Source organism: Rattus norvegicus, chromosome 18 (genome assembly GCF_021556685.1).
Source record: "Rattus norvegicus strain SHRSP/BbbUtx chromosome 18, alternate assembly SHRSP_T2T, whole genome shotgun sequence".
In the NCBI taxonomy this organism is placed as follows: domain Eukaryota; kingdom Metazoa; phylum Chordata; class Mammalia; order Rodentia; family Muridae; genus Rattus; species Rattus norvegicus.
In genome coordinates, this window is record NC_141551.1 from 54,318,160 (window position 1) to 54,341,017 (window position 22,858).

Sequence of the window (22,858 nt, forward strand, 5' to 3'; positions counted from 1 at the left end):
TCTTAAGACTGTATAGCTCTACTAAGGTGTAAGGTGAGCTTTTTGTGTTTCTTGGTTTGAGTATTCTAGTGGACTTTCTATGGTTGTGATAAAATAGATAAAATATTCTGACCAAAAGCAGCCTGGGGAGGAGAAGGTTTATTCTACCTGACAGGAGGTAAATCTTCACTGAGGTCTGTCACTGAGGAAGTGAAGACAGAAACTCCAGGTAGGAACTTGGAGGATTCAAGCATGGATCACAGAGGAATGCTGCTTTCTGGCTTGCTCAGGCATTTTTCTCAAATACCTACCCCCACAGATAGTAGTTTCCACAGTAAGCTTAACCTTCCTACATCAATTGGTGATTAAGAAAATGCCCACAGACGTGCTCACAGGCCAATGTCAAAGGTCAAGTTGATGAAAGCCAACCATCATGCAGAGTCTCACTATGTAGATCAGGTGAGCCTCAAAAGCAACCTCTTTCAATCGTCTTTGCAAGTATTGAAGGCGTCTGTTACCTTCATGCAGCTGCTAGATACAATTTGTTTCTTGACTACTGTCTTTTCCATATTGTATCTAGACGCTTTCCCAACTAAACGTCATCCAAATAGTCCCTTGTAATGTAATGCTGGGTTCAGCTCTGACGTATCAGGGAGTCAGCATTGGTAGAGGCTGCACGAACTTTCTGGGGAGAAGCAGCTGTTCAGAAGTTTATGAATCTCATCCATCTATGCCATAGTTCATTTGGTTAGCCCTACCTTGATCAAGGACAAGTTTATAGAGAATGAAGCTGGCTGACAGGGTCAAAAAGGGATCGTTTGTATTACAGAGGAGTGTGCACTTCTGGGGGGGTACACAAATGTCTTCCATTTTGGATCCACTTCAAGAAGTTTGTATACACAATTCATACACAGATTTCTTTTCTTCTCACCAGCCCTTTAATCAGACTCCATCCCAACTTGTTACAAGTGGGACAAACCATTCATCATTGTTATTAACCAGGATAAAAGCTAACTTCATGCCTTTCCTTTTCTAGCCAGATAGATAAAGATGCGTGCCTTCGGCCAATTGCTTCCAGAGTGGTGCAGCATTGCAGTAGCCCACCGGTGGTTGTTTGTTAAGACCAGGAAATTGCATGGTGACCTATGAGCAACCTGCCTTGGAGACTTTCTAATGAAACGATAGATAAAGTTTGAGGGAGAAAGTTCAGTGAGACATGAGTAATCATGCTCATGGTTTGAGAGAGAACAATTGATAACAGATAGAGCTGTTGCAACTTCCTGAGATGCCAATCATGCATATATAATTTTAAATCTAATGAGAGAATCCAGACATGCTTAAATGGACTCCTTTCTCCTTATTTTTTCTTCCTCTTTTGATACTCACTTCCAACATTCTTCACTCTTCAACAGTTTGTTTACATGGCTTAAAATATCAGCAAACTCTTAGGAGCAGCTATTCTAATTCTGGCCTCTGAGCAATGATGGTAAGCGGTACAGACCAGTTGTTGCTTCATGATGATCTCCTGCTAGGAGGTGACAGCTCAGCTTCCCTGGTGCTCTTCTGTCCCATGCATTGGTGTTCAGTTCCAAGGAATAGGCAGAATATGGTAATGTTCCAGAAATCTTAGGGTAAATATTTCCATTGTCTGTCTTCCTGCTGCGCTGGTTCATTCGGGGCTGAGATGATACAGGCTACTTCCCAAATTTGCTTCTTTCCTCTTGATAAAATGTTGGGCTGTGAGGCCACATCTCCAACCCAAACTTGCATGTAGAGATGGGCCTCTATTTGGATTTTGTTAATGGTCATGATCAAGCATGACATATACATCTTGAAGGTGTTTTTGAAAAAAAACTTAGGTCCTCCTGACATTCCTGTCAGAAACTGGGTACAGACGAAGGAGAGATTACAGGAGATGAAGGAATCCTGCAGAGGAATGACCCTGGGTTTTAAAGGCTGAGGGATACTTACTTCAGCATTATTGAAACGTGAAAATATGCCATTGTGTTTAATCCATTTTGCATTGTTTGCTGCCACAGCTACTGATTCTGTTAAGCGGATTCTTCTGCTTCAGTCCCCTCCTCGATGATAATTTTTACTTTGCTGCCACGAGCAGAGTAGATCCAGGCTTCCACTGGAGTTGAAGACTCAGATCCACATTTATTTGTGATCTTCATAAACCACCAAGCCAACACATCAGTTGCCGTGGATTCAGTGTTCTTGGGAATTGATCTCGGTCCAGAGCTTGTATCCAGTTAAATCTCCCCACATTTCTGAGTATGTTATATTCTATTTGCAGGGACAATGACATCCCAGAAAATGCTGGCACTTTCTCTTCTGAGAGGTAAAGAGAGAAATTTACTTAGAGACCAGTCTTGCTTTCTCAGGCTTTCTGAGGGGCTGCTCTGGTTTAGCTTCGTTTGAGGAACCATGGGCTGTGCACTAAGCCGTGTCTGGGAATTCAGCAACAAGGCCATGACCCTCTTTATACTTCATAAAGCCAGATAAAATAGGATACAGTAAATTTGCCTATTCATTTGACCTGAGGGTAAGTGCTACCCTGTTTAGGATGCTGGCTACTTATTTGTAGATAAGGAGGTCCTCAACAGTGTCCCAGCACTTGAGAATTAATTATAACAATGCTACCCTCTACAACTGGTTCTTCTGGGTCTGGAATAAAAAAGCTCATTTTAGGACATTGATGGGGGATAAAGAATTTTCCTCCAACAACTAGTAGGCTAATCTATAGATTTTTTTCTTTCCTAATACTAAAAATATTACAGGAGGTACATGCTTATTTTATTTTTTAAATTAATTTTTATTTAAAAAAATTGAATTGGTTTTAAGAAGATCGTGTATGAGCACTGTATTATTATCATTTCCACCCCTCGTTCTCCCATCCCCAACTTTTCTCATCCCGCCCCACTCCCTCTCAAATGCATGGACTCTTCTTTAAGTGTTGTTACACACACATGTATATGAATACAGCCATTTAGTGTTATATTATGTGTTTCTGACTGACCATTTGGGATTGGGTAATCTCTTAGGAGGCTTATTCCTAGGGAAGATGGATTCTCTCCCCCCCTCCCCCACCCTTCTCTCTCTACAGCCTTTAATTGTTTGAAACTCTTCCTCTCAGGAAGGGGAGTTGTGAGGTTTTCTCCATCCATAATGGTACGCCAACTGGTGGTGTCGGTGCGTGGCTCATGGTTAGCCAACTCTATTGTTACTGAGATTTCAAGGGTTGAGGTCCGAGTCAGAAATGGAAGACATTTTCTCATGGCCAATGTCCTGGTCCTCAGCCTCGTACAATCCTTCCATCCCTTTTGCTGAGATATGTTGTTGTAAAAATATAAAAATAAAATGGTAATAATGTTGGTCTTTTACCCCGCTAGGTCCGCACCTCGGGTGCCCCAAGTTATCTGCTAGATATCTTGGCGGAAACACAGCCCAGCTGCACACTTTCCTCCACTCAAACCCTCACATAAAAGAACACACAACACAATAATCTTTGACCCAATTGGTAAGATATAATTGCCCACTTAAACATACAAAGCCCGGTGCCATCCATCCCTTAAGAACATTGATAACAACCTGTAAATACACAGAGCAAAATCTTAACATCACCTGCCATGGCTTCTCCCCTCTCTCTGCCTCTCCTTCTATCCTGTACCTGCTCCTCACCTCTACTTTACAAATTCAATGGGGACGTGGTTCTGGTGAAGTCACCTGAGTTCTGAGTCCTTGATGAGGCAGCTGTCCTTGGGGCAGTGGAATTAGCATCAAAATACAGATAACTCCAGGGCAAACCACAACAGAGATATCCTCTGAACTTCAGGTGTAGGACTTGTGCCGTAGATATATTAACTGGGGCTGGGAACCCTACAGTCATTTGTTCATTGCATTTTGACCACTTGTGGATTTCTGTCATGGTTTCTATCTGCTGCAAAAAGGCATTCCCTCGACGAGGGGTGGTGCTCTATTTAGACAATAGAAGGATGAAGTTATAGAAAAAGGGCAGTAGTAGTTTCCCCTCTATGTTCTATGACCTCACCAGTCATGGGTGTTGGCTGGTTTTACAGTACCAGGCATGGATTATCTCCCAGTCAGTGAGCCTTAAGCCCGATTATGTAGCAGTTGATTACCAAAGTATACATGGCACAATTACACCCTTGGTAGTATCTTGCTGTGGTGGTCCTTGTGGTTCATAGGTGTCACAGCTTGATAGGACTAGTAGTTCTTTTACCTCTTGCATAGGTTGGCAATTTGCAAAGACAGCATCTTCTGATTTGGTGAAAGCTAGGCTTCAGGCAGGAAGCTTCCAGATTAGCTCTTGCTCAGTTCCTCCAAGTTTCATGTTTGAAGTGTGTGATGTCATCAGCAACAGGGTCTTACTTTCAAGTTATGGGAGATAATAAGAGCAGTCAGTAGCTTACATATTTTCTTTTGAAATATGTTCTTTGACTCCCTTAACCAACAACTCTTCTCTCTCTCTCTCTCTCTCTCTCTCTCTCTCTCTCTCACACACACACACACACACACACTCCTATCTCTCTCACTCTCTAAATTGGCCTCTGTTCTTTCTCAGTCAAATTCCCCTACTCACATTTTATCTATTTAATATTTAACAGTTTCATATATCTATATATTTTGTCATGCCTGCCCTTTATCCTCTCCTTAAAGCCTCCCCACCTCCCTGAGATGCTTATACCAACAAACTTCCCTTCTAGTATCATGCCATCTATCTATGTATCTATGTATCTATGTATCTATGTATCTATGTATCTATGTATCTATGTATCTATGTATCTATCTATCTATCTATCTATCTATCTATCTATCTATCCATCCATCCCTCATTTATCTATCCATCCATCATCTATCCATTATCTATCTATCTATCTATCTATCTATCTATCTATCTATCTATCCATCCATCATCTATCCATTATCTATCTATCTATCTATCTATCTATCTATCTATCTATCCATCCATCCATTATCTATCTATCTATCTATCTATCTATCTATCTATCTATCTATCTATCTATCCATCCATTATCTATCTATCTATATCTATCTATCTATCTATCTATCTATCTATCTATCCATCATCTATCGACCCATCCATCCATTATCTATCTATCCATCCATCCATTATCTCTATCTATCCATCTATCCTCTATCTATCTATCCATCCATCTCTCCTCTATCTATCTATCTATCTATCTATCTATCTATCTATCTATCTATCTATCTATCTATTTTTGTGGTCCACTGAGTTTAACAGGGCTGATTTGAACAGGGGTCCAGATCTAGCTCCTGGAGCAGGAGTAACTTGCAAGTCGTTGCACTACTAAAGGCAATGACTCTTTCTTGCCCAGCAACCATTAAGTGTTAAAGCTCTCCAGAAAGAAGCCAGATCCCATAAGTCCCTTCTCCAACCATGAGTGAATTTTGATGGGCCTAGTCCTGTGCAATTCCTATGCAGATAATTGTAGCTACTCCATGTAAAATGAATTTTTCAATATAAATTTAAGTAGTGGATAAACCTGGCAGCTGTATTTCTTTTATGCTAGCCCCCAAACACCACACAGAGTGATTTATTTCAAGCTGAACCTCAACAGCTGGACAATATTGACTTATATTGATTTATATTAACTTCCTATGCTAATCTGGCTATGAGGGCAGAGAAATCAGCACTTGAATTCGATCAGAACAACCTTTAGATGTATAGTACATGTACATGTATATGGATATGTATATGTTTATATAATATTCTAGTCATGCTTGCCCTTTTACACAATTTTCAAAAAAACATCATGCCTCCAGCTGTGAATTTGTAAGTGTAGTGGCCATGTCAATCCCAGAAGACAGTTACTGATGGCCTTCCTCTACATTGTCTGGTGTTAAATTCTTTCTTTGGTCCACTTGTAGAAGCTTCCTGGTTTCTCACTATACCTTGCTGGAGGATTTTTAATTTAGTTTTCTGTTTGTTTTTGAGTAAGACAATTAGGACCAAGCATGTCATTCCACAGACCTTAAATCTCATCCAACAAGTCTATGGAAAGAGAAGATCTGGTTTTCGTGAATCTGGCATTCCAGAAGACCATAGGCAGTAATTTAAAGACGTGTTGTTGCTATGTGTCACAGACGAGCAGATTCCTACTGATGGAAAGGGACGGAATGTTCATCCCCTTCAGTTCAGACTATGCACAGCAAGCACTTTGGATTGTTTTGAGGTTCCCTTGACGTTAGACTAGTTTAAATTAGGGCTCTTGCCTGTATCTGTAGAAATGAATTCTGGATTTACTTAACAGAAAAACATTTAGTGAAATGATGTCATTGTATAGCCTAAAAATCAATGAAAAGGCTGGAACACCAAGCTCTGGGCACAGGCAGAGACTGTAGGAAGCTGATGCTTGGAGCAGCTAGTTTGGACGCCAGTGCAACTGATTCAGGAAACTAAGCAGACTACTGATGCTTTTGCCACTCAGGCCCTGAACTCCTTCAGGGAGGAAGTCTATGGCACAGTTATTGATTTGTTCTGCATTTATCAGGTATGAACATTCTACTTGCTATGTCCAGGAGAAATGGAGACCAAAACCTGAACTGTTGTCATATTACAGGAAAGAAGAACAGTCCCTATGCTATCTCATCATATTTAATAATAATAATAATAATAATAATAATAATATCTATAGCACTGTTAGCATAAAAGGCACATCAATCGGAACCATTATCCCATATAAGATAGAATACATAACACGGATGATATCATCTGAGGTTTCATTTCATCAATTACACAACAAATAATTTTGAGTATTTAACAATGTAGGGCATCCAAGACCTGTCAATGCCAACAGTGTTAAAATTGAGCATTCTTCTACAAGGAGAACATGTTACTAAATTATAGAATGTATAGAATTGTGTCAGAACAGATGTGTTGGTCTTCAGGTCGTGGTCACTGTGATTAGTGAAAACCAGTTTGTACTTGGTGAGATGTGCCAAAGGAGTGCAGTGGGAAAGTGTGTACAGAGTGTTCTTGGGTCTCAGTTGACATGCTTTAATATTTGAACTGGAAGAGGAAATCGTGCGTCAATGACAAGTAAATGTTTAGTAGCAAAGATATTCCTATAGACAAGAGATGAGAGACATGTGAAAAGGCCCTATTTGCTGTTCATGAACTTGAGGAACATGGTTGTTACAAACTTTACTACCCGGAAGGTTGGAGAGTTACATTTTAAATTTCTATAAATCTTATTCTTTTATATATCCACCCCCTCCACAATCCACTCCTCTTCCATTTCCATTCAGAAAAGTGCATGTCTCCCCCGGGGATATCAACAAAACATGACATGGCAAGCTGCAATAGGACTAGGCATTTCCCCTCACATTAGGGCTGAATGAGGCAACTCAAAAGGAGGACAAAGGCCCCACAATTAGGCAAAAGACTCAGAGACAGCCCTGCTCCCACTGTTAGGAGATATATATATATATCATACACACACATATATATATCATATATATATATATATATAATACACACACACACACACACACACACACACAGAGGGCCTAGGTGAGGGAGAATCACATTTTTAAAGTTTACTTTTGGTGTTTATTACTCCTGAGAGAACCTTAACATATATACATAGGTGGAACTGAACCCCATATCAAGTTTTATATCTAACACAAACAACTAGAATATTTCATATCCTAATATCCTATGCCACACTAAGATATAAAACAGAAATTTCACATGATCCCTCTTCCCCCTGAAAGAATGAAAAAAAAGTTTTTCTGGTTAAAATGATGAAATCACATTCTGAAACTATTCATTAATCAATATCCCCGAAGTCCAGTCATTACAAATAGAAGTTTCTCCTGAAATAGCATTGTCTCGCCCTCTCAGGAAATTAAGTGGAACTAAAGAATCCATTTATGTGGACTATTTTCTTACCCTTTCCTTCTTCCTTCCTATGCATGCTATTTTCCTTCACAAATAATTTTCTGTATAAGAAGAATTTAATAAGCTATCTTTCATCCTATTAAACAGGTATTTGTCCCATATGCTGAGTGAGGCTATTTAGAATGAAAAAGAGGAGGGAGGAGGTGTAAACATGTGTATGTTGACATATTTAAATCTTATAGTCCTATCATATATGTTTGTCATTATATTTTTGTTTTACAATTGTATGCAAGGCACAAAAACTAGGTGTGATTATCCCTAGTGAGTAGAGTTGTGGGATAAGGGAATGATTTGGGGCAAGTCAGATGTACCTCCTCGTTGTAATTTAAACACTAGAACTGTGGAAGACACAGGTGATCGGTGGCATACACGAGTAGGTATTTAGGACACTCTGTGATGCAAAGAGACAAGCCTGAGAGGAATGTCATCGTGATTTAAGTTGGGAGAGGTGTGAGGTGACATGTTCCAGGCAAAGGGCATAGCATAGGCAGGCCTGAAGCAAGGAAGATCATGTCATAAAGTAAAAATTAAAGACGTCCCAAGGGAGGAATATAATCTGACTTGTCTGAAGAAATGAAAGGGGTTAGACCACACAGGCCTTTGGGTTTTGTTAAAGAGTTTAAAGATGGCCTAAGAGCACAAGAAAGCCATTGAAGATTTTTAATTGCAGGGTATTATTTTCATCCTAAATGACTGCTCTGGCTACAGACTAAAAATCAAATTGTAGAGAGGACACACAAGGCAGCAGGAGAGAGGCTACTGCGGTGGTACTGAGGAGGACGGCAATGGGAGCTTGAAGCTAGGAGCTGAGGAAACCCATAACACAGGGTGATGTAAAGGACACAAGAGCGGCCTCCATGGTCTGGGTACTTGGCCGGATGGTGACAACCATTCCACAATGTAGAATCTTCAGAGATGCCCTCAGCTTCTGAAAAGAACATTCTCTATTGCTGGAATGTAAATATTGGGGCTAGCACATATTTATTTCTTTTTAATTAAACATAATTTAAAATAATCATATCACTTACCCCCTTCTCTTTCTTCTCTATTCATACCATCTCCTCTAACCCCTCTCTCACTTACTCTCTGTAATTCATGACTTCATTCTCTTTATTAGTGTTATATATTAGTGTTTATTAGTGTTATATATTATATAAAATATGTAAACTGAATAATAATTAATAAAATAAATAATAAATGTATAAAGACAGATAATAAAGTTATATATAACTTTATTTGTGTGTGTGTGTGTGTGTGTGTGTGTGTGTGTGTGTGTATGCATACATATATAAATACAACCAGTCTAGTCTGTTTAGTGTTGCTTGTATGTCTGGGCTTTCATGACTGGCTACTTGGAATTAGATATTCAATTAGGAGGTTCAACTCCGGGAAAGATCATCTCTCCCCCTTTCACTACTCTGAGGTTGTCTGTAGAAGTTCCTGTGAGTGAGGCCTCCCTGTCATTTCTAGGAGACACAATCTTACAACATATAGCCTGGTCTCTGGCTCTCATAATCTTTCTCTTCCTCTTGTGTGATGTTTACTGAGTCAGGTGAAGCACTTGTGTTGCAGATGTACCCCTGGGGTTGGACACCACAAGGTCACACACACTCTCATGGTGACCACTTGTAGTTTTCTGTAATGGCCTCTGTTGGATGGAAAGAGAAGCTTTCTTTCTGATGAGAGGAGAGAGCTACACTCATCTGTGGATAGAAGTGTAAGTTTAGCATGTGGTAAAGATCTATCCTGGTCTTGCAAAAGTGGTCATGGTTAGTTCTCCTCTAAGAACCATGATCCCATCAGACCTAGGTACAGTGCATATATGTGCCAAAATTTTATGGCCGCTGCCCTTGGTTGCCTCTTAAAGGTGGCTCTCTTATCTCATCATTACATGGCATGTGTCAGGTGTAAGTTTTTTTTTTAATAGCCTAGCAAATATTTTATGTTGTAGAAAAATTTAAAAATTTACAGTTCTGATGGGTATAGAAAAATTGCTTTCCTATAGTTTGAATTAATATGTGACACCGTGGTACGACTTCGACCCTATTATAAAAAGTAAATCAGAGTGGAAGAAAAAAAAGAGAAAAAGTGAGTTAATATTGGAAATTGAAAATCAAACGGGGAGTGTCCCGAGTGCACGTGTGGAGGAGCGATGGCGGCAGCAGCGTGGCGGTGGCAGATCTCCCCGCGTCTTCTAGAGCTTCAGGGCCTGGCTTGGCTTTCGAGGCCTCGTCGTCCCCTCAGCCAAGAGGCCAGCGTGTGAGGTTGAGTGGCCTGAGCTTAGGGCGCGGAGAGCTCGGGGCGACGAGGACGACGAGGACGACGGCGTTGGTGGCGGCTGTAACGACGGCCTCAGCAGACAGAGAAGATGAAAAGGCCGGATCGAGCTGGGAGATGTGACACCCCACAATATTAAACAGTTGAAGAGATTGAACCAGGTCATCTTTCCAGTCAGCTATAATGATAAATTCTACAAGGATGTACTAGAGGTTGGTGAGCTAGCAAAAGTTGCGTATTTCAATGATATAGCTGTAGGTGCAGTGTGCTGCAGGGTGGATCATTCACAGAATCAAAAGAGACTTTACATCATGACACTAGGATGCCTTGCACCTTACCGAAGACTAGGAATAGGAACTAAAATGTGAAATCATGTCCTAAACATCTGTGAGAAAGATGGCACTTTTGACAACATCTATCTGCATGTCCAGATCAGCAATGAGTCAGCGATTGACTTCTACAGGAAGTTCGGCTTTGAGATTATCGAGACTAAGAAGAAGTACTATAAGAGGATAGAGCCCGGGGCTGGGGATTTAGTTCAGTGGTAGAGCGCTTACCTAGGAAGCACAAGGCCCTGGGTTCGGTCCCCAGCTCCGAAAAAAAGAACAAAAAAAAAAGAGGATAGAGCCCGCAGACGCGCATGTGCTTCAGAAAAGCCTCAGAGTCCCATCCGGTCAGAGTGCAGAGACACAAAAGATAGACAACTGAACACATCTCAAATGAACTCTCTTGCCCTTGCTTGTCGCCAAATAAAAGACAGACAGACCCACTGGTTCCCTTCCCCCTTTCTTCAGCTTTCCTCCTTTGTTACTCCTTTTTTCTTTCCTCTTACAGTTTTTAATACTTTCATGGACTCTTAAAAAATGATCATGTTTGGATTGTTTTAGTTCTCTTACTTTTGTGAGGTGGTTGAAGGAAGAAGAAGATAGATCTGTATAATTTCACAGTTAAGATGTCCCCAAAATTGGGTGTCAGATGATTTTAAATTTTTAACTGAAAAAAAGTTTTTTTTTTTTTAAAACCAACATCCTGCTTTCACACTGAAGGGCAGAGCCTACTATACTGTTTATTTCAAAAGACAAAGCAGCAGCAATATCTTGTGCTCTAATTCATAGACAAGCTTAGTGGATTTGTGGTATTTTGAGTTTTCAAGACCGTCTGTGGGGTCCTATCCCCAGCATTGCCTTCACTCTACCTTTAGTCCTTTCAGCACTCTCAGGAGTTGGACCATTGTTATCCTTGTGAGAAGATACCATGCTTATTTAGGTTTTTTTTTTATTATTAACTTGAGTATTTCTTATATACATTTCGAGTGTTATTCCCTTTCCCAGTTTCCGGGCAAACATCCCCCTCCCCCCTCCCCTTTCTTATCGGTGTTCCCCTCCCTACCCTCCCCCCATTGTCCCCCTCCCCCCAACAGTCTAGTTCACTGGGGGTTCAGTCTTAGCAGGACCCAGGGCTTCCCCTTCCACTGGTGCTCTTACTAGGATATTCATTGCTACCTATGAGGTCAGAGTCCAGGGTCAGTCCATGTATAGTCTTTAGGTAGTGGCTTAGTCCCTGGAAGCTCTGGTTGCTTGGCATTGTTGTACATATGGGGTCTCGAGCCCCTTCAAGCTCTTCCAGTTCTTTCTCTGATTCCTTCAACGGGGGTCCTATTCTCAGTTCAGTGGTTTGCTGCTGGTATTCGCCTCTGTATTTGCTGTATTCTGGCTGTGTCTCTCAGGAGCGATCTACATCCGGCTCCTGTCGGTCTGCACTTCTTTGATTCATCCATCTTGTCTAATTGGAAGGCTGTATATGCATGGGCCACATGTGGGGCAGACTCTGAATGGGTGTTCCTTCAGTCTCTGCTTTAATCTTTGCCTCTCTCTTCCCTGCCAAGGGTATTCTTGTTCCCCTTTTAAAGAAGGAGTGAACCATTCACATTTTGATCATCTGTCTTGAGTTTCATTTGTTCTAGGCATTTAGGGTAATTCAAGCATTTGGGCTAATAGCCACTTATCAGTGAGTGCATACCATGTATGTCTTTCTGTGTTTGGGTTAGCTCACTCAGGATGATATTTTCCAGTTCCAGCCATTTGCCTACGAATTTCATAAAGTCGTTGTTTTTGATAGCTGAGTAATATTCCATTGTGTAGATGTACCACATTTTCTGTATCCATTCCTCTGTTGAAGGGCATCTGGGTTCTTTCCAGCTTCTGGCTATTATAAATAAGGCTGCAATGAACATAGTGGAGCACGTGTCTTTTTTATATGTTGGGGCATCTTTTGGGTATATGCCCAAGAGAGGTATAGCTGGATCCTCAGGCAGTTCAATGTCCAATTTTCTGAGGATCCTCCAGACTGATTTCCAGAATGGTTGTACCAGTTTGCAATCCCACCAACAATGGAGGAGTGTTCCTCTTTCTCCACATCCTCGCCAGCATCTGTTGTCCCCTGAGTTTTTGATCTTAGCCATTCTCACTGGTGTGAGGTGAAATCTCAGGGTTGTTTTGATTTGCATTTCCCTTATGACTAAAGATGTTGAAGTAGGTTTTTAAAGCAATTTTTTCTATTTGCTGATTGGTGGGACAGTTTGTATAGGTAGTATTATACTTTGGTCAAAGAATTTCAATTAAACTGCTCCCCCCCCCATGCACCCCCTGCACACACACCCTCAGGCTGAGGAATGGGTTTCTTGTTAGCAGGGTTTTTTTTTTTTTTGTTTTGTTTTGTTTTGTTTTGCTTTGTTTTTTGTTTTTTGGTTTTTTTGTTTTTGTTTTTTTTCTTCTTTCCTGCTGTTAATCTTGTTACTAGAGGAATTAACTGGTAGAGTGTGGGCTGGTGAAATTAGCTGTTTTAATATCCCAGCTAGAGATATGGCCTTTAACTGACCTAAAGAAGATTGTTATAATAGATTTTGTTTTCTCTTGTTTTTCAGTAAGCCCAATAATAGTGTAACCTTATAAATGGAGTTATGCCCTTATAAGTCAATACCCCTAAATAAACCTGAAGCCAGTGTTTTCTCTTGGACATACAGAATTGCATTACATAAAAAGCTTAGGTGGACATGTAACAAACACATAAAGTGTATTTAATGTCAACTAATACAGATTGTTAAAAGTGTGGCCATTGAGCATTTGATAATATATGAAAGAATTTCTAGACAGTATTTTTGAAAATCACATTGTTATGTTATTGCTTATCTGCTGGAGAACATCCCAGATTTGCTTACACTCTGTGCCTACAATGTTGAGTTTGAGGATTTGGAATAAGAGGGATCAGTAGAAAAATTCCTTCTATTCTTGGAACAATAGAAGTATAAAGTATTAATACAAATATCACTGTGACCTTCAGTTGACAGGTTTGGTTGAGACCAGATCAGCTTCAGGCACACTAGGAGTGGCTCTGATGGATTGAGAGCTGTTAATATGGAAACATGTGAGATACATTTTCCTCACATTGTCCTGGCTCAAATACAGAATTTCTTAAATTGTTAGTAGTCATCAGTGGCTCAGGAAATGTTCTCATTAGACTTTAAAACAGTACAGATTGTGTGTTATCTTTCATTTGACTTTAAAAGGAAGTTTGATACATCATATTAGTAAAATTGTGGTATGAAAGTCTCATTTCCAAATAGGTTAAATGCTAAAATTATCTCACAAGATGGTTATGCATACCTTATAACTCTTACATTTTTATTTGAGAATGTGAAAGTACGTAAGGTGGACTTCAGTTGTCTTGAGTGCCAAGAAAATAGATAAGGGGTGGGATGGATGGATGGATGGATGGATGGATGGATGGATGGGGTAGAAACTGTAGAAATACCATGCTTGTTTCTTGGGTACAGTTTCCTAAACAGTCCAGATCTAAGCTCAGAGGTTTAGTGTTCAGCACCTTTACTTTCATGGATAAGCTTCAGCATGCTCTTGCCAAGAGAAGAGAGCATAGATGACAGCATAATTTAGTTTGACAAAGTCAGCAATTTTGTAAACTTCCTGATAGCAAAACAGATTTTGATATATAAAAGTTTTCTGAGATGAAAAAAAAAAAAGAAAATCAAATGGACAAACTATAGAGATAGGTCAATAAACCAGAAGTTATCAACGTTATTGTATTTAAGATACTGCAGAGTTCATGGCCACAGGTTGGAGCTGGGTCAGTTTGGCTTCACTTTACCTTGACCTTATGGTTTCCTTCTCCTTATACACTTAGAGCATATCTATTATAGCCCTTTAATGCTTTTGTCAGCTCATGCTACTTCTGTTATGTCTGCATCTGTTTTTCACTAATTGACTTTTTTCCTTTTTGTAATTACGCCATAGTTTTCATTATTTTTTGCTTGCACAGAGAACTTTTTATTAGATGCCAGAGAATGAAAATTTTTCATTGTTGCTGTTTAAAAAAAATGATTATTCCTTTAAATACAACAAACTTGTTGTAGCAGGCAGCCCAGTTACTTGGAAACAGAGGGACCACATTGAGAGCTACCTCCAAGCATTGCTAAGATGGTCACATGTCAACCTTAATGACGAGGCTAATTTAGCCTCACTGCGAGGCAGGCAGATGCTTTTCCAAGAACACTGCCTAATACCCTGTGTATTACGATGCCCCTTGACTTTAGCTGAGCTCCGCACACTGCCTCAGAATGCTGGATGTGCTGACATTTTCTGTATTTTCTAGCTCTTCTATTCCAGCCAAGGTAAAGCTACTTCTGACACTTGTACAAATCAGAGCATAGATAGTGTCTGGAATTCTCAGCTCCGATGTTTCTAGGATCTGCACACAGACTGATTGATGTTCTGCCCATTGCAAAATGCAACTCATTTCTTTTACCTAATGTGTTGGAGTTACTTAATCATGTCTGACAGACTATGGGGAAAATGATGGCCATTTCTATTGTTAGATTATTTAAGTGCTGGGCTCCTATCTTGGATATACTCTTGCTTTCTCTTGAATAACGCCTCTGTAGAGAACAAAGGACTTATGGTTTGGTCTTCTTCAATGACAGTGGGCAGTGTCTGTGACTGTAGTTCAATTACGACCTTATCAGAAAATCTGAGCTGGAAGTATCCAGATAGGTCCTTTCCAAAGAAGATAATGTGAAATACAAGTCCATGCTTTTTTAAACACAGAGGCTCTGCCTTAATTTGTCCTGTAGCAATAGACCTTGAGGATCTTAAACATTATTGGTGCAGTGCAAGGAAGCACCGCTGTAAAAGAAACTTAAATTCTGAGAGAGCCTTGTCGTTGCTAGTCCGCATTGTGAAGAGTATCTGTGAGAGCCTAAAGTGCTACAAATTAGCCTTTAAGTTCATTTGAAAAACGTTTCTCTTTAACAGTTTGCTAGTGTGACAGATATTTTCCATGTTCTTTGTTTAGGATTTTTGGTTGTGTTTTTGCATGTGTTGCATGTAGTGTGTGTGTGTGTGTGTGTGTGTGTGTGTGTGTGTGTGTGTGTGTGATCTACTGTGTGCCTCTACTCACACACACATACCTAAAACAGTCAGAAGATACCAGATATCTTCATCTATTTCTGTCTGCCTTATTGCTTTGGGACAATCAGAAACTCACTGCCTGGCCATTGAGCTTCAAGGGTTCACAAATGGTTAGGTTACATGCATAGGAAACCATGCCTGACTTTTTCATGTGATTGCAAGTTGGAATACCAATTCTATCCTTTGTGCTTGCATAGCGAATGTTAATATTTACTGAGCCATACCTCCAGTTCCTTCATTCAAATTTGACCAATGATATAATCTTTATAGTTATAGTTCAATATCAATCTGAGAAATTGACATGACATAGTATTAAATAAATTACAGACCCTACCTGCTTTTCATCAATATGTGTGGTGTGTGTGAGTGTGTGTGTGTGTGTGTGTGTGCTTGTGCATGTATTTGTGTGTGTGTTCATTTCTGTGCCATTTTCCTGCTTTTTGATTTATTTTTAATTTTATTTTTTTGTACTGAGAATGTCACACATGTACAAATATGATATGATGTAATATATTACAATCATGTATTACAGCCACAGTTCTTTTTTTGCCTTTACTTTACTCCTTTTTGGTCAGAAATACAACTGCTGCTTTCATCACTAGTTTGGTTTATGGATGTTGAGCAAATTGCTCCCTAAGTTTCTTCAGTGTACACCTAAGTGAGAGGCTGAATTCAGTGATTTGAGGAGGGCAGTCACACACACCTGGAAATTCATTAGATGGTCAGATACTAGACTAGTCAGAATTGATGAGTTCTGGGAATAGTAGAAACCCTGGCATCAATAAATGAAATGGAGAGAGCAATCAAGAATGATAAGCAATATTGTTTGGGTTTCCCAACATATGAGTCCATGCATGCTTGTGCACATGCATTCCACACACACTGTTCTCTCTCTCTCTCTCTCTCTCTCTCTCTCTCTCTCTCTCTCTCTCTCAGACACACACACACACACACACACACACACACACACACACCTCTCCCCACATAATAGAATCAGTCTTTTGAACATCTTGGAAAGGGACAGATATAGCTTCCCCACGGAGAGAAAGTACATCCTTTAAGACAGGAGAAAAATATCAATGGTTCTTCACCATGCTTCCCTTAGACTGTGAGCTGAACATATTGATGTCTTTGGTACTCAAAGTCTATGGTAGAGGTGATGAATCACTGAAGTTATGAAACAAATACTAAGGCTCCTTCTTTGTATAACCCCTCTCTCTGACCAAGAACACATGTGCATTAGCAACCCTATGAGGGAGAGATATTTAGCAAGCTGTGAGCACAGTTCCAATTCTAGTGAAGCGTTCTGAAACTGTAGTCCTGGCCAAGAGTTTGGCTACAATCTTCTTAGAGACCCCTAGGCAGAAAGACTCAAGCTTAGATACTCCTAGACTCCTTAGAAGCTGTCAAATTGTAAATGTTTATTGTTTTAAATGGTTGCTCTTCAGCAGTGTAAGTGGTTTTCTCTCTGAAGCGCCTATTTTCTGGTACTCTGCTTTGTAAACTCTAGTTACATTATCTTATGTTCTAGCCTTCGGGACTTTGGTTGATTCCTTTCTGTTCTGAGTATTTGTTTCTGGGTGGTGGGCTGAGGAAATTATAGGACTTATTTCATGTGTTCTTTTTCTTCTTTTGTCCTGGACTGCATGTGCTTTAAATGCCTAAAAACTATAGTTTCACATGTCTTTCCTGTTTTCCTTCTTAATTATTACTTTAAACCTTTATTCTGTGTAAAAGTGTGTGTGTGCTGTCTGCGTGTCCGTGTACACATATGCCAGAGGAGGCCTTCTACCATGTGGATCCAAAGGGTGAGCGTGGGTCCTCCTCACTGAGGCTGGGCAACAGGTACCTGCTGAGCCATCTCCATCCAGACTCTCATCTCACTCGTCAATGTCTGAGGTAAAATATGTGGTCTGCACTACAGCCAGAAACAGCTTAAGCTGTGATCTCAGTTTGGATGTGAGTTTTAGGGACAGCTAATACCTTCATGGAGTTCAGTAAAAGAGTTCTTTGTATTTTCTCAAGATTTTAAGTCTTGCCCCCAGCCCCTGCAGAGGGGATCATTTAAGTTTAGTTTTATGCCCTGAGAAGCACAGTGCTAGTGATGAAAGAAAATAAGAGATTTTGGAGGTGGCAAAGTCAGCTCTGCATATAGAACACCCAGGCTATAAAATGCAACCTGTGAACATCCTGTGCACATGTGCAGATGTATCTTCTTACCCCTAAGCTGAGCCACCAGGCTCCCCTCCCTCTGTGTCCTTGCTCTGAGAACACAAAAGCACTGCTCTGCTGGCTCTAGCTACTGTCAGGTGAAATATGCAGCTGCCTGTCATAACCAACTTATCTCCCAGCTGCCCCGCCCCCTGAGGTTGCTAAGGAACATACATGCTGTAGTCCTCCCCTCTCTTCTTCATTTCACCATACAGACTTTACTGAGTCCTCAATCAGATTCACCCTTTCTCTCACACTCATACACAAATCAAATCTGCTCTCACTGATTCTCATAAAGCTCTCTTCCAGTTAGAGCACAGGTAACTCTCCACACGCCCTTTCTCTTTGAGGTTGCTTTGTTTCTCAGCTAAACACGTCAAGTTGATAGCGGCAGATTGGAAGCTAGAACTAGCATCAATTCTAGGCTCAAGAAGTTGAAATTGCAATAAAATAACATCTAGGGACATTTTGGGAGGATTAGAATTGTTATTCAACGTAAGTCATTAAGTTAACTGGGGGGGGGGGGTTGTGGAAAGATAGGCAAAAGAAATCATGGCTAAAAACCCAGTCACCCTTGCTGATTCTAAGAGATGCTTGCTGACAGGAGCCAGATATAGATGTCTCCTCAGAGACTCTGCCAGAGTCTTACTGATACAGATGAGGATGCTCACAGCCAACCATCAGACTGAACGAGGGGATCTCAATGGAGGAATTAGAGAAAGGACTGAAGGAGTTGAAGGGGTTTGCAACCCCATAGGAAGAACAACAATATCAACCAACCAGACCCCACCAGAGCTCTCAGGGACTGAACCACCAACCAGAGAGTACACATGAAGGGACAGATGACTCCAGCTGATATGTAGCAAAGGACGGCATTGTCCAGTATCAGTGGGAGGAAAGGCCCTTGGTCCTGTGAAAGCTCTTTTCACCAATGTAGGGTAGCTCTGGGGCATTGAGGTGGGAGTGGGTGGGGTGGGAGTGGGAACATCTTCATAGAAGCAGGGGATGGTGGGAGGAGGGATAGGAGAGAGGGGAAAGGGGATAACGTTTGAAATGTAAATACATAAAATATCCAAGAAAAATAAAGTTAAAAAAATCATGGCTACCTTCAAAAACTTGATGGTAGGAGAAATATATGTGGAAGCCATTCCAATGCAAATTATTTGTATTCATGTACAAAATAAATGGCATTAGTATTCAGTAGAAGGATGCAAAGCTGGCTAGAATGCAGGTAACTATTTCTGCATTTATTAAATATTAATTAGCCTCTTCCAAGGAGGACTGGTAGGGATTTCTAATAGTAGGAAAGCACTAAAGAAGGGATGGGAACTTGACACTGACAGCCCTTGACACACCTAAGTTAAAAAATGCAGTTCATTTAGTCTTAAGACATCCCAAACATCTTCCCTTAGGTATACATAATTTAAATATGCATTTCCCTTGGAACTTTATGTTCGTGTTGTTAAAGTCAGTGTGAGAAAGTCAATGTAAGACCTGCATTCTAGAGGAAGTAGCTTTAATCTCCATAGTTTCTATAGGCCTTCAGCGTCAACCTTCCCTGCTTACTTTAACCTGTGTAACTGGGTTTGGTGAAAAGAAGCCCCAGGTTCCCAGGCGAGTCTCTGAGAACCCACACTCTATTTACAACAGTTTTAGAGATTTTACAAAGTAAGGTTGATACAGGGGTAGCAAACCGCTACTGATACAGTAGAATGTTTTCACACCCGTTTGAAAACGGTGGGCTATCCAAAGCATTCAAGGACCAAGCTAATTCAAACAGTCCAAATAAACTGCCTTTGAAATAAGATCTTCTGCCTCCATTAAGGGTAACGTTACTACCTTTGAAACTAGGACCCGAAGATAAAACAACAAAGATTGTGGGAAGCCACTCTCAGCGATTTTTTTTCTTTTAAGTATATTGGCATTGACTCTTGGTGCCTGGCCTTGAAATAGTGGGTTGGATTTATCACCCTTGAGTCTGATTGAAAGTTTCTACATGACTGTGAGAGAGTAATGGGCTGCAACAAAGGAGGAGGAATTTTTAAGATCCAAGAGGACAGAAACATAACTTACACACGCACGCGTGCGCGCGAACACACACACACACACACACACACACACACACACACACACACACACACACACATTCTCACCTGGTCTAAGAGCTTTCGAATTGTACTCCAAGAAGGGGAGGAAGAGGCAGAGGAGAAAGGGGAGAGAAACACAGATGAATGAGGAGCCAAGGAAAGGTGGGCTTGAGGTCTCTGAAAACTCAGTGGTGTCTGTCTTGGGAACCTGTGTCAGCATGCTCCTTGAGAGACTTTTATTACCTCCTGGGTTGGTTCTGAGGCAGGGTAGACCAATCAAAGAACTCTGGTACACAGGCCGCAGCTCCACGCTCAAGTCTACATTGAGGTCTGCTTTGTGTGTGGGGCAGACAGGGACGAAACTGGACAGAGGAGGAGCCAGAGAGGGAGGGTGGGAAGCGAAGGGGAAAGGCCCCTACCTGAGTTTACCTAAGTCACAGCCCTGGGAAGGCAGAAGGTGGGTGGGGGAATGCAAATTAGGTCTTTCGGAATGGCCAATCAGGAGTCAGGTGAGGAAATTTGGTCCCCGAAACTACCCTTGCCCAGCCCGTGAGCACGTGTGCGGTGTTCTGGGACCTTTGTCCCGCAACATCACGCTTGGCGGGCACCTCCGGGTCCCTCGTTCTGGTCTGACCCGCCTGATTCTCCCCGCTGCTCCACACCCCTTTGCAGAGCGTGTACTCCCCCGCCCCCTCCCCCGGCCACCCCTCTCCGGGCCGCGGCGCCCGAGGGAGTGTGCAGAGAGCTCTGCCACCGCAAGCCGTCCAAACTCGTGCGCCGGCCACACTCCGCGAGGGTGCGGGCGGCGAACCTCGGCTGGGACTGGACTGCTCCTCTGGTCCGGAGGCCGTCCTGTCTTCTGCCCCGCGCCTCCTGGCTCTCGGCGGACTGCGGGTCTGTCCCGCCGGGCTCCAGCTGGGCCTGGAAACTCCAGCACGGTTCAGAGCTCAGAAAGTCGACTCATCACCTAATTCGCCGGGGAGCTGGAGCGCAGAGAGCCGGGGCGCTGCCGGCCGCTCCTCCCCACCCCAGCCCCGCCCGGGCTCTGGGAGTCACACAGCTTGCCCTCCCGCCCCCCACCCCTGGCAGACAAAGGGCCTGGGCACAGTCGCCGCCTGGCCGCCGGCGCTCCGGGGAGGCTGCTGCGTGCGCTGTGGAACGCGCGGGAGGCGCGCGCTGTGGAGATGGGCCCGGAGATGCGCCTGACTCGCATCTGCTGCTGCTGTTGCCTCCTCTACCAGCTAGGCTTCCTGTCGCATGGGACCATCTCAGGTACGTTCTAGAATGACTTTTCCAGTTTCCTCTCGGACTTAGCCAGTGCGGATCGAGGGCACAACAGGAAGGCAGAACTGGTGCACCCCGTGCGTGTTGAGCAGGGCTCTGTAGACAGCGATGAAACAGCTTGCGGGACAGATGAGCAGGTCAGGATCATAAGCGAAGCGCGCTTCTCTTGGCCTTATTTTAGCATCTGTTAAAAGATCCACCAGCTGTGTTTACAGTACCTGGAAGGAAAACTGGGAGGCGTGCCATGTGTTACTTTGAGATTATGCTGGAGTTCTCACCCGTTTCAGTTAGTATATGCTAAACGATCATCACTACACACTTTTATTTTGAAAATGCCAAGGTCTGTAAGGCTTGCAGGAGTTTCAGGAGCTAGACCGGAGGTCTCGCTTTCGTGCAAGCGCCTGATATCTGTATGGACCTTGTGCCTGAGTGCTTGCTTGCAGGAGTGGCACTGCCGAACTTTAAGCCCCGCACCTATCTGCTTCATCCGCAGGGATGCAGCTCACCCCGGATCTCGAGGAATGGGAAGTCGTGTTTCCTGCACTCTGGCGCCGGGAGTCGCTGAACGCCACGGGCCTCAGCGCGGGCAGCGCAGACCCGGGATCCGGGCGTAGCGCTGGGGGCGGCAGCCGGGGTCAACCTTCTGGCAGCTCCCGCGAGGTGCGCTCTGTGGCCCGGGCACCTCTGGAAGAAGCTGCCGGAGGCCAGTCTGAGCCCTGGTTCGCGGCTCGACCCCTGCAGCCAGGTGCTGAGGACGAGGAGGAGCTCGAATCTCAGGAGCTGCCTCGGGGATCCAGCGGGGATACCTCCCTGCCCTCCGGAGCCCCGGCCCCGTGGCAGCCTTCTCCGTCCCCGCAACCGCCCTCGTCCCCGCCCCCTGCCCAGCAAGAGGAACCCAGCACAGAGGAGGTGCTGTTGCGGATTCCGGCCCTCTCCAGGGACCTGTACCTGCTGCTCCGGAGAGATGGCCGCTTCCTGGCGCAGCGCTTTGCAGTGGAGCAGTGGCCAAAACCAGGTCCTGATCCCACCCGAGCAACAGTTGACCCTCGCCCTCCTATGCCGTCAGACGCTTCCTGCTTTTACACCGGGACGGTGCTGCGCCATCCTGGCTCTCTGGCCTCTTTCAGCACCTGTGGAGGTGGCCTGGTAAGCACCCTGCATCCCCAGATAGACATTCCACCCTGTATTTAATACATCGGGCTGATTTGCATGCACCTCCTCCTCCATTCTTTCTATAATTTCATGGAACTTACTTTGACACCTTACCACCCAGGTGTCTACACTAAGTGCTATTAAAGAAACACCTCATCTCTAGGGCAGTCCAGTGACCCAGAAGTCTTACCATAGGAGTTTTCAAGCAAACTGTGAATTTCTTTGGGCTTCTACCTTTATATTTCTTGCCAGTGGTTCAACTTCTGTCTGGTCTCCTGAGTTGCTAAAATGGGTCCACATATGGTGTCTTTGAGCAGTTGGGAATCAATGGATCTGCTCTGTGGTGAATCCTTTCTGTATTTGCCCTCACTCTCAGTTCATCATCTCTTGTTTTACAGGTTTGTTATTGTTGGTTT

General features: G+C 42.7%; 1 protein-coding gene and 1 pseudogene across 5 annotated transcripts in view; both read left to right on the forward strand.

Moving 5' to 3' along the window:
• Positions 1-7,176: 7,176 nt before the first annotated feature.
• Positions 7,177-10,776, forward strand: Naa50-ps1 (N(alpha)-acetyltransferase 50, NatE catalytic subunit, pseudogene 1; annotated as a pseudogene). The gene is made up of 3 exons (XR_015643101.1): positions 7,177-7,206; positions 10,150-10,291; positions 10,328-10,776. The product of XR_015643101.1 is annotated as a N(alpha)-acetyltransferase 50, NatE catalytic subunit, pseudogene 1 (transcript).
• A 9,610-nt stretch (positions 10,777-20,386) lies between these two features.
• Positions 20,387-22,858, forward strand: part of Adamts19 (ADAM metallopeptidase with thrombospondin type 1 motif, 19) — a 184,616-nt gene continuing 182,144 nt past the window's right edge. For 2 of the 4 annotated variants that reach the window (XR_015642391.1, XM_087593120.1), the window contains exons 1-2: positions 20,387-21,278; positions 21,784-22,436. Coding sequence is in view for 2 of the 4 variants with exons in the window: in XM_087593120.1 (XP_087449246.1) it covers positions 21,191-21,278; positions 21,784-22,436 (741 nt within the window). In the remaining 2 variants the exon portion in view is untranslated. 4 annotated transcript variants of the gene reach the window in all.